General features: G+C 36.8%; 1 protein-coding gene across 4 annotated transcripts in view; it reads left to right on the forward strand.

The window, feature by feature from the left end:
* The window catches only part of NEBL (nebulette), a 246967-nt gene extending 235611 nt beyond the window's left edge, over positions 1-11356 (forward strand). For all 4 annotated transcript variants that reach the window (XM_063150199.1, XM_063150191.1, XM_063150172.1 and 1 more), the window contains 2 exons: positions 730-845; positions 6407-11356. In XM_063150199.1, coding sequence (XP_063006269.1) covers positions 730-845; positions 6407-6583 — 293 coding nt within the window. In that variant the 3' untranslated portion in view covers positions 6584-11356. The remainder of the gene's footprint in view (positions 1-729; positions 846-6406) is intronic.
* Positions 11357-12394: the final 1038 nt, after the last annotated feature.

The raw sequence follows: 12394 nt of genomic DNA on the forward strand, positions 1-12394 counted from the left end.
TCTTGGTACAATAGAAGTTAATATATTATTGATTAGCAGACAGAATTGTTAAAACATGAATAAAATATGTGTTAAAGAAATTGAGCAATTATGTGTGAAGAGGAAAATACTGAATAAGGTGGACTTTGAAATGTATAAGTAGCATTGATCTCTCTGTATTGGACTAAGAATGTTGATGGAATCAGAATAAACTAAAAAACTCAACTGTGGGCTCACTTCTTGAAATTTTTGCCTCTTCCTGTGAATCACAATCATTCTTTGTTCATAGCCTAATAAATAAGAGTGAGTTTGCAATGAGTTAAGAATTAATTACAGTGAATTTCCAGTGAACCATTTCAAAACTGTATTAGCTTTTTCATCATTCATTCCCTAAAGATGGCAGCTTATGGGACATATATTTAGTGCCTCATCTATGTCGGTACCAAAATTGAGTTAGTGGTGTCTTAAACTTTCGTAAACCTTTCAATGATTAAACTTCTAATAGTACATTAAACTTTTCCTTCCAACTAACCATGATGGTGTTTGTGGATATATTGCTATAGCTTTGGCTGCATTTCTGTGTAAATCAACCTTTAAAAAGCCTTATGTTCTTTATGAAAATAATTCTGAACTGTTTTGCATGGAGGAATTAATGCTGTTAACAGTGAAAATAGTCTACCATTTCTACAAAATGTTAGCTAAGGGCTGTTTTCAAATATTAATTAATGTGTGTGTATTTTTTTAATGCAGCCCCTGTTCTCCCTGGGGCATATCAACAAAGCCAGACTCAAGGATATGGATACATGCACCAGACCAGTATGTCATCCATGAGGTCCATGCATTCACAGCCTCATTCAGCAAGTCTGGTGAGTACTGAATTTAAAGGAGAATTTTGTTTGATAAGCACCATCATCAGCTATTGTGAGATCTCTTAAATATGACAGAATTGAACTCCCAGAGTTCTACAGTTGACCTAATTTGACTGTCTTCATCATAAATGTAACTGGTAGTCCTCATGTATTAAAAAGATTCAAGTGACTATGGGCAGTGGTAAGAACTATATCAGAATACATTTTAAAAAAGGTATGATATTCGGAGAGCAGAGAAATAACAGAATTCTTTACCTACTTGCCTACTTAAAACAAATAGTAGATGCTTGGACAGTGTTTCACAGGCTGAATTTTGATGTTATGCTCTTGCTCCTAGCACTGGATGAAACACAGTGATCTCTTAAGATCACCCTGTTGGTTTAAATCAGTTTCACTTTTTTTGACTTGCTGATTTTGTGCTAGCAGGCTTTGTGCCTACCTGTTTTACTTCTGCTTGTGTAGAGCTCGCTCAGACTCCAGATTGCTGTACCCTTTCTAATTGCACACAGCAGTCGTGCAGCGACTCGTGTAAGATCCAAATTGAGTTACGCAGGTCGGCAACCGAGAAAAAGCTTTACCATGAAACTGTGGCTGTCTCATGAACTTCTCAACTGTGGTGGATGGGAATGTAGAGCTGGAGAGGATATTTCACTTTACAAAGTAACTGGTCATGGAGGGAGAGCTGAATGGTATTCAGCTGGGATTTTAGGAAATGAAGCTTCTTTTTTTAAACTCCCTATATAAAAATTTCAGTTTTAATGGTTATCATATTTTTAAAATCATACCAGTGCCTAGAGATTTCCTAGCTGCCTAGAGATCCAGCCACCTTTTACCTTAAAATATTCTCTTTTTGAATTTTAAACTATTTTGAATACCTCTGTCACCTGTTTTAGAGATGAATAAATATTTAATTATGAATGAAACTTAGAGCTTGCTGAGCTGGAAAAAACCTGTTTTCAAGATTAGATTAAAGTTGTGTTTTTTTGTAAAACTGAAACTCCATGACATTTTATATTGTAAAGGTCACGACTTTCTGTGTGGTGTGAGTAGTTTCAGGTTTGTCAGATTCTCAGCTGTCTGGGGCTGAGGGGGCTAACTTGCTGGAAAGTCTGGGATCCAGATACCTCCATCACTGAGTGAGTCAATAACCTGAGAAACTCTTTGGACACCTGCGTGACAGCTGTGAGACAGCTGATAGTGGAATCAGCCATTAATTTCCAAGGATATTACAAGGCACTTTGGGAGTTGGTTGATTTCCAAAAGAGACAAAATCCAAAAAGTGGGCAACCCAGAAGCCTGGGCTTTGCCAGCAGATTTGCTGTCATTGGGGAGCAAAGCAAACAGCCCTCAAATCCAGCAGGCAGAAAATGGAGATGCCTGCAAATCTCAGAATGCACTTACCAGCCTTTGCAGCTTTGTGGGCAGAGAGATGAACACTATTTCCTAATACCTCTGTGTCCCTGTGACTTACCTGACAGGCTGTCAAAACAGTGTCATTTCAGTCATCTTGAAATCATCATTTGCCTCTTCTTCCAGAATTAGGAATGTGAAGGCAATAGGGAAAGGAAGGAAGTGATGTTAAAGGATTTTAAAAGTAAGATTGACTTATTTCAACAGATTTATTTTCCCTGTTGTGAAACTGTTTTCACTTGATATCCATGTAAGTGATAATATTTTGTCATGGGAAAAAAATGAAAACAGCAAACACCATGATTTAAACTCATTTTGCTGTTGTTAAAGACTGAGTAGATTTCCCTTTAGAAAATAAATCCCAAGCATTTCCAGAGAGAGGAAATCAAGGACTGCTGGCCTGGCGCTGACTGCTAACCTGCCAGTCTGGTGAGGAAGACAGAATGTGATCTTACCACCCTGGGGTGATGATTCTGCTCCAAAAGAGGCATCTCAGATGCAGTTAGAAATCTGCCAGGCTCCCTTGTCTTCCCATCTTAGGACCAGGATATTTTTATTAGCCTGTGCAGCTTATCCAGGTGCATTGCAAATGTTGCACTCAGCTATTGGGACAACACGGAGTGGTCTCAGAGTGTGCCTGGGGGAAATCCCTGGCTGGGGATGTATTTGAATGTAGCAGACTGAAGGCTGATGACTCTCTTGGAGTGCTTTCAAAATGAGGTGTGGGCATGCTGTGGGAGATCTGACAAGCCTACAGGATGTTTAGGTGTGTTGCTTTCAGCTGCCTGTTCCGTTCTGGGCTTGGAGCAGTACTGCCAGAGGTGCAGCGTTGTCTGGCTTATGACAGAGGGAGGAAAGATGAGAAGAAAGTGCCAGGGGAAGGAGACTGGAGGAAAGGAATCCTTGAATAGTGACCTCAAAACCTGAGCAGCTTTTGAGGCTTAGCTAAAAGCAGTGAAGTTGCTCAAGTAAATCATCAGTGCCTGAGTTTTGCCGAGACATCTCTAGGGCAGAAGTGATTAAGATCCCGTGGGTTATATCAGGATGGAGAAGATTGCAGAGTTAGCTGCTCTAGAACATTTGCACCTTTCAACTGAGTTGTTGTATTATCAAATCTGTCCCAAAAATGCATAAGTTCATTTTATAATCATGTTCACTAGTCTCCTATACTAAGAAACAGAATTTTTCTAATTTCTAAATTTTTAAAATCTGGTTTATTTAATTTGGAGCTGTTTTGTATTAGGCATGATCCTAACATAATCTTTGGATAGTTATTTTTTTTGTCCAAATAAATTGCATTATTTTCTGATTCTTAACTTGTCCTTGCTTTCTGTGAGCAGTTCTGCATAATGGGGTGAATTAAATTGTTGCTCAGGGTACAAAGTATTTTATAACAGAAAGCCCTGAAGGCTTATTTTCCTATTTGGAAAATAATGGGGTGTTCACCCACTGTTTGATATCCAAGAGTGGTAGGAAAACAAAACCTATGCTTCAAGTTGGCTTTCCTTGATGGCTGCTGTGTGTGAAGGATGCTGCAGCAGTTACTGCTCCTTGCATGGAGCCATCCACAGAACAAGTATGAATTGGGGTGAAGTGGAAATACACACCTGTCAGCCCAGAACAGGCTGGGGAGCTGAGAATATATTATTTTGATTTCAGTTCTTTATATGGACGAGACATATTGGTCTGTCTAAGCAGTTTGATAGAGACCTTTGAGGAAGTGGAAGATAAGTGAGTTTTGACTCTTTTCAGGAACTCCAAACTTACACCCTCTTGTAACTTAGTACCCGCTAAACTCACTACTGACTGAGGAATACTAAGGAATAGTTCACTGAAATGCATTTTAAAATCCCTGCTTTGAGTCCTTTAGGCATTGTAATTCTCGATTATATAGCCCAGACTACACTCTGCAGTGATAATTAGGCATTAAATGCTAACAGGATTATTATGGAGATTTCTCCTGACAGCCATTTAGCACCTAATTAGGTGTTAAGGCCATAAATTTAGGTTTCTCAGCAGCATTTAGGGCCCTAATAAATTCTTTTAAAGTTTGAAATTGTGGGCTTGTCTTCACAACTGTGCATCACTGGTGATGTAGTCAAGCTGCCTTTTAGGAGACAGCAGCAATATGTCCTTTGCCATGGTGCTCCAAGGAAGAGTGAGCATCCTTCTGAGTGAGCAAAACCTCTCTATTTTTGAGCAAAAACCTCTCTATTTTTCCAAATTTTTTGTTAGTTTAATAAAACATTTAATCTCTTCACCAGTCTTTTCCCATTTAAGGGAGACCTAGAAGATGGCTCTAGGCAAAATCCATTTACTGCCTTATACCAGATATAGACTTGCTACCATTTTTCTTAAATTGACCCTCTTCTGAAATAAATTGTTTAAAGGGCTAACTGCCGCTGAATTTGTTGTAATAGCATATTTTTCACTGCTTTTTAAGAGTTAGTTTCAAGGCTCAGCAGCAAGATCAGTTGAAATAGTTTGAAAAAATAAGATTCTGAAAGGCAGAGAGCCTTTTGATGGCTAGTTGTCTACTTTATGAATATTTAAGGATTTTTGGTGATGATAGGAGCCAAGAAATTATTTACTGTCATGTAGTGCATTAAAAATGATCCTTTTTTAAATTGAGTTCCATGTGCACTTGGAAGACATTAAGGGACCACTAGGAGAGCACATACCTCTGGTTGGAAACTGCCCTTGGTCACAGCCTGTAGGTCAGCAAAACTACAAGGCGTGGCAGGGGACAAGAATATAGCACAGGGCTACCAAATGCAGTTCAGGGTAGACTTGTCAGGAAAGCTGGTCTCCAATGGTGTCCAGTGTTTAAAGAGGAGCTGATTTCTCTGCCCTGTTTAATTTGCACTACCAATGATAGAGCCAAGACTAAAAGCAGATTTTTAGCATGGGAACAGTAATGATCAGTTGCCCTATAGAGTCTGGATTAAATAATTCCACATTTCCAACATGTGACAAATGGTTTGCTCACTCCATATGGAGTAATCTCTACCTTTTTAAAAAATAGTTTTATCAAAAACACTCAAGCCCCCCATTTATATGATATGAACTAAAACTAATTCAGAGCTGTTTTCTTGAGCAGAGAAGTTTACTGTCTTTTAAGAGGCACAGACAACAGTACTAGGCATGAACTCATGCATTGACTGTTTTCCCTTTTTTCGCTCTAAATTATTGTACCAGAAAAATTCAGCTACATATGGTAACCTAGCAAAAATTACCGGAAGGGAAATTGGATATTATCGGTGATGCTTGAACTGCTTTTGACTTGTGTTAAGAGGCAGGGTAAGGAAAGAAAGTACTCTTGGGAATTGGGAATTTTAAAATGAGGTAGTTTTATTCTGCTGTTCAGATATAAGGGGACACTGTTCTTCCTGAGTTTGAAAATTCACTTTGAATTCCAGTAAATGATGGCATTTTATTGGTTATGAGTGAAAACAAATACTCCATTTAGAAAAATAGAGGAAAAGGCTGAAAGCTTGTCTCATAGTGGGCAGGGTTGTAGAGAAATTTCTCTTAGCTAATGATGAGACTTTATGTGCAAAATTTTCTCTGAATATGAAAATATAAGTATTCATATACATTATTTTTTATAGAATTTTAAAAATCTTGTCTTTCCTTTAGGTAATAATGCATTCATAATTCTTAATTTGGGTAAAATCCTAATGAAATGAAGGACATTCAGTGAGATGGAAAAGTTAATGGCCTGGATGAAGACTGTGTTTCTTCTTGTAGTGAAGGCACAGGAGAAGCTATTTGTGAATCAGGCAAATAGGGAGCAGAAGCAGAGCTAGCCTGGCTGGATGTAATGAACTGTTACTAGTGAATTAATGAAACAACAGAATATTTCAGTATGCAGTGGATGGCTTGAAATCTGTTTGTATGAAGCCATAGGACAATGTGAGTTAACAAAATAATTATCTTGCTGCTCAGAACAAGGGCCTGTATTCACTGTATATTTGACAGGGTGTAGAAGGGGATCCTGTTTCATTTTTGACAGGTGATTTCTCTCTCTGCTTTGCTCCCTCTATTCTTTTTTTCCTTCTCTTTTCTATTTTGTGCAAAGAGAAGGAATCAAGGAATCTCAAGTTTAGACTTGAGGCTTTACAGTCTTGTTTTCTTTCCTTCAACAGAGAACATACAGAGCTATGTATGACTACAGCGCTCAAGATGAAGATGAAGTTTCCTTCAGGGATGGTGATTATATCATCAATGTGCAACCAATTGATGATGGCTGGATGTATGGTACTGTTCAGAGAACTGGGAAAACAGGAATGCTTCCAGCAAATTATATTGAGTTTGTTAACTAATTTTTGTCTCTTGTCCTTTGAGCTTTATTATGATTTACTTAAAATCTAACCTTTTAGAAAAAAAAAAATCAGAAGAATCTTTTAAGAGTTCATGATCATTACTTTATCACTGCTATAACAGTTTGCATTCTCACTCAGAATCCATTTTAAAGTCCTTTAAAGAAATGATAAATAATCCACAAGAAACTCAGAGCTTTGAAAACAGCATTGCTTATAATAATGCTCTCTCAAAGTGACAAAACATATATGGAAGCCTGGTGCTGCCAGTCCTATAAAAACTTTGGTCAATTAACTATAAAGGGGTAATGCCTTTTTCCTTACACCTCAAAGATGTTATAACCATAAAATTGATTCACTTCTTATGGCACTCTGAAGTCACAGGAGGTTAACACACTGAGTTTGAACACATCTTCAAATTATTAGGGAAACGTTTAATGTTTAAGCCATTCACTTCCTAATAAAAATTAATATGTTGAGTAGATAATTCAGTCATTTGAAATAAAGACAAGTAACATGCTAGTAAAAAAAAATCAAATAAAACTCCCTACTGCCCAGCAGCCTTACAGTCAATATGTCCATTTTGACAACAAAAATTTCCTGACTCTTGCATATCCACATTTATTCTTGGATTACCCATTTTTTTTTATTTCCAAGTGATCTATTAGCTTTGCTTCCATCATAATCCATCAATTAAATCCAGGTCTAGATTCATGGTTCTTCAGTATCTTTTCCGCAGGAGATCCCTTGCAAAGACTATCTAAAATAGAAAACCTGTCAGCTCTTCTGTTTCCTTGTAACAATACTTAACATTTAAATAGAAACTCTCATTAGGGCAACGTACAACCAGTGCTCCATGTTAGCTCCTTGACCTTCACCTGTAGTGCTGTAAATAAATTCCCTGTGCAGCCCCCAGAGCCTGCAGTCACATCCCCCCTCACCACAGGTAACTCGCTTTATGGCTGCTTTGCTGATGAGCTGATGTCCCTCCCCTGCTGCAGAAACACTTGTGCCTCCATCGAGCAGTGGAGGAGAGCTCTGGTTCTTGTAGTGCACTTCAGATCAATGGCCTGTTCCTTCGGTTTGCTCCCAAACTCCTGGTGATCCAACAGTGGGTTGTACGCTTGCCAAATGATTAATGATGGAGAAGAATTATGTTCTCTTTTAGTGACTTAATCTTTCTCATAACTGACATCAAAGGGAAAACTAACTAAGCAAAATCCAACATGCCCTATGCCATTATGTTTCAGTTTAGCCATCTGTGGAAAACAGTAAGAATATTCTGCTGACAAACCTTCACATGTGCTATTTGATGTCTCTTAACTTACAGCCAGAGCTGAGAGATCCAGGTCTCAGCCTGTGAAGCTGGGAGAGGATCTAACAGCTGGTGACAGTGGATCAGGATGAGGGATTTTGTCAGCAGGCTTGGGTCACAGGCAACTTGTTTTTGCTTTGGGTGCTGCATTCCCTCACAGGGAGAAAGCATGGAAGGAAGGACAAAAGAGTTAAAGATCCATGTGAGAAATTATTTATGTGGATGCAGAAATATGTAAGGAAAAAAATGTTTTTCTGCTAACTAATTTGTGGAGTTCAGCCATGTCCTGAGGAAGTTAACTTTGGAGTAGCCCTCAGAATATTGAGTCTGCACTGGCTTTCTTTCATTTATAAAATTTTTAAAGTAAAATTAAATATAGAACTTTTAGACAATTTTGTACTTCTCATCTCACATAGCAGGAAACCCTGCAATAACTATTTAAAAATTAAATAAGGAAGGCAGTATGGATTTGTTATGTCAACTGAAAGTTGTCAATGCAAATCCCTGTAAATTCTAGTTTTGCATACTGTTTTTGCATACAATTTCCAAAGAATTGGTAAGCTTATGCAATTTTATTTTGGTTCTTGCTAACACAGAGATGATACCAGCTGCCAAGCAGAATGGAATGACTGCATTAAAAAAGAAATTTAAAAATGTCCATGACTGTGGAATTACCTGTGCTTTCTTGTCAGCAGTCTAATTTCAGGGCTAAAGCTGCCCAGGAGTATCCAACTTCAAGAAATGTGTTTTGAAAGTAGAATTCCTTGACTGTAAATATGTAATTCATATAGTTGGCTGCTGTGATTTAAAATTCTTACAAGTTTTGCATAAGGAGCTGCTCTTGCAGCAGACCCTTGTGCATTACTGGTGACACCCACATGAAATCAGCAAGTCAAATGATTTTTTAAAATCTGATGTGGTATGCTGAGCTAGAAGCTCTGAAACGAGCAGTTTGCTTCTGTGCTGGTTTTCATCACTGGCCATCAACAGCGAGGAGAGGAATTCCGTCTTCTGCTGGCTGGCAAATTTTTCAGATGATGCCTGAGGCACAGCTGGCTGTCACTTGCTGCTGTGCTGCTCTATTAGCTGTGCAATGCTGGCAACAATAAAAACAGGGTGTCAGTTTGCTAACCAAATATGAATAAAAAAGAAATATAGAGAATTTCTATATGGCATCAAGTTGCAATTCTTAGTGACTTATGAAACAGAGTCTCCACCTATAAATTCACAGCCATTCTTCCTAAATGGGAAGACAGCTTACAGTGTTGAATACTTTATATATAGAAGTAAATCAGGAAATGAGCATTTGGTGACATTAGAGAGCTATGTTATGCTGAACAATAGAAATAAAATTTCCTTTATGAATTTTGAATATTCATTAGCCTGGCAGAGCAGCTAAAGCAATTTGCAAAAAATAAAAGGTCAAGAAAACAAAACAGTATGTGGATTGTATTTCTCTTGAGAATGGTATGTCAGCAGAATTATTAAGATCTGGTTTAAGTTACTTATTCTTGTAGTCAACTTTTTTTATCTTATATGCTTAGAAATTAATATTTCTATGGAATGGTTCCTGCTTTTTGATATAAAACAAACTTTAGTGTGATTTTGCAGCTTTGTTCTAAGCAATGCAATCAAAGGCCCAAAATTATCAGAATGCAATTATATATTTTTTTTTTATAAGAACTAAAATTTGTAAGGCAAAGAGAGTAAGTCATGAACTAAATTGTGCCAGCACACGTTTTTCAAAGCATATGTTGGAGACTGTTACATGCAGTGTGATATAGGGGTGAAAAGATGCTACATGCTGTCTTGTCACCTTTAAAGTTTATATTCATTTTTAGCACAGCATGATCCCCTCAAAGTTTATATTCATTTTTAGCACAGCATGATCCCCTCACTGTTCTTTCTTCCTGTAGTCAACATTTTTCTGGAGAAAGGAAAGGGCTTTTAAGGACTTGAATTTCTCAAGCTGCTCCAAAGTTCAGGTTGGAAGTCCACATGTTCCCATTTTAGAAATAAAAAAATTCTATAAAGAATGCTGTAATTCTTGCTAACACGAGTATAAATGTAGAAAACAACATAGAGCATATTCATGCATACATACAAGAACAAATGGGTGCCTTGCTTTTCATTACTCTTTCTTGCTTGGCTAGCTTCATTTTTTGAAAAAGCTACGTACAGGTACTGCAGTTGTAATTTTTCATTATGGAACATTAGCATTTAGTCTTGATGAAACAGGGTTTTCTTGATTACATTTGACATACAATAAACTACTTCAGCCGACTGGGATTTGACAGAGAATCACCTCCCATGGATTATGTTTTTGACAAATGTGTCCCTGCCGAGTGTTTCTTGGGGATGTGGAAGGTCTCCAATACCTGGGAAAGGTAATAATTCTAGTTTTTATTGTACAGTGACTGCATGTCATCTTGTACGATGAAAAAAAAATTACATATACAGACGTCTTTGGCAGAAGGTGGTACAGGGTATAAAATGATAGATTTTTATTGAGTTAATTAATACACCATTTAAAATATAGAATATGCTTTAGTTAGTAAATGTTTAAATAATATACTGAAACAGACAGAAGATGCTGTTGAAAGAAGTCCTCCAAACTGATGTGCTGGCAAATGCAAAGTACTAGTGAGCTGTAGAAGATTAAACCATTTTGCAATGCTTTAGTGATTTTCTCCAGCTTTATGCCATAGGAACCCCATCTCTCCTTTGGAAAGAAAACCTGAAAGCTCTATTTCCTAAACTGCCTGCACTACAACAGTATATTCAAAGGAATTTCATATGCTTCTTGTGTCTGATAAATAGAATTTGCATATTGTACTTCAGTTGTAATCCAGTTGTTGTTGACATTTGTTTAATTATTATTATTTTAGGGGGGGAAATAAGCTATACTGTAGCATTTCAATTGTGTATTTAATATTACTATTAGAAATTGCTAGACCATTGGAAGACAGCAATGACTGTATTGACATTGATTAGCATGATGTGGAAAATCTCTCAGCTGTTGGTTTTTGCAGTGTGATATAAAAAGCAAAAATGAACCGCTGTGCAGTTTGGCTTATGTTTGCTTTGAAGTGTGTAAAGTTTTAGTTATTTTGCAAAACTGTACTGTATTTGAGGGTATACAGTTATGAAGGTAACAACTGTTTTTTCAAAGGACAGATAAACTTACTCTTGGATCATATGATGTATCATCTTAATTTGGCTTTTGTTATGCAGAAAGTTAACACCAGCTATTAAAATATATTTTAGTAGAAATGCTTTAATTCCTGTTTCTTCCTCTACACTGTGAATATTTAAGCTTTGGTGGACTAGAGCAACATCATGCTGCCCAAAGTACTAACCTATGCAACCTAGTTCACATTTTAGTTGATGTCACAGTGGATGTAACATAACAATTTATTTTGCATAACATTAAACTTCATTCAAATAAAATATTAAACCCAGCACCATGTATGTATTATATTAATAAACAATACTCTGTAAAGCTACCACACTCATTAGTATAAGCTCTCAAAGAGGGATATTTCTTTAACTAAGGAAGCTTTGAATTTTCAGTCTTAAGTAGAATATTTAGCATTATTCATCAAACTTGAACCCAGAAAACAGTTTCTTAAACCACTGTTTTATTTCAGACATGCCCCCTCCTTAAAAGGTTTGCCTTTTTCAGTTTGCATTTGTAACCCTTCAACAGAACACCAAGTTACATTCCATGACCCTTGGTTTGTTTAAAGAAGCAAATAGAGTAAGTGAAGGAGGTCCACTGTTTTAATTGATACTGGTTTGCTTGTCTTTGAATGGGAATTTGGTTAGGTGTGCTCTCAGTGCAGCACTAATAAAAAAGATTGCATTGCTGGCTTCTTTAAGACAATTTTGTATACAAATGTCATCTTTATTCATTGACACAAGTAAATTATTTTTAAAACATTGTAAGAAAGTTTAAGTTAAAATAAATTCCAGAAGTATTTTGGAACTGCTCTGCCTGTAGTTGAAGAAGATTATTATGCTTAGGGACATGTTTTATTTATTTGAGTGTTAAATGTATGCTACAGTGGACTGCATTAGAATTTTTATATTCTTGTCAAGTGTTGGTTTGAAGAAGGCTGTTAACAATGAATGAGGACAAATGGCAGCCACAAATGGAGCTGATTAGTTCCTCCTAGGTAAGTGGCATGCAGTTGCTGCCACTCTAATTCCTACTTAAGAAATGTGTTAGCTTTTCATATGAAATTTAATTGGTTACAGAGTTGTGATTCCATGTTCTGTAGTGCATTTATATGTTGAAATGCTGCCAGTATACAAATATCCAATCTTTATGTATACTATAGCAAACAACAGTTTTTCAATAAGATCAAGATTTAAGAGATGCCAAAATGGACCTTAAGCACTTGGAATGTATTTTATTTGAAAAACCCTCCATAATTTGCTGGAGGTACTGAAGTACTTTCCTGTCTTAGTGGTCCCATAGAATATAATTATCAAAA

The sequence above is a fragment of the Melospiza melodia genome, chromosome 1, assembly GCF_035770615.1.
Source record: "Melospiza melodia melodia isolate bMelMel2 chromosome 1, bMelMel2.pri, whole genome shotgun sequence".
Classification (NCBI taxonomy): domain Eukaryota; kingdom Metazoa; phylum Chordata; class Aves; order Passeriformes; family Passerellidae; genus Melospiza; species Melospiza melodia.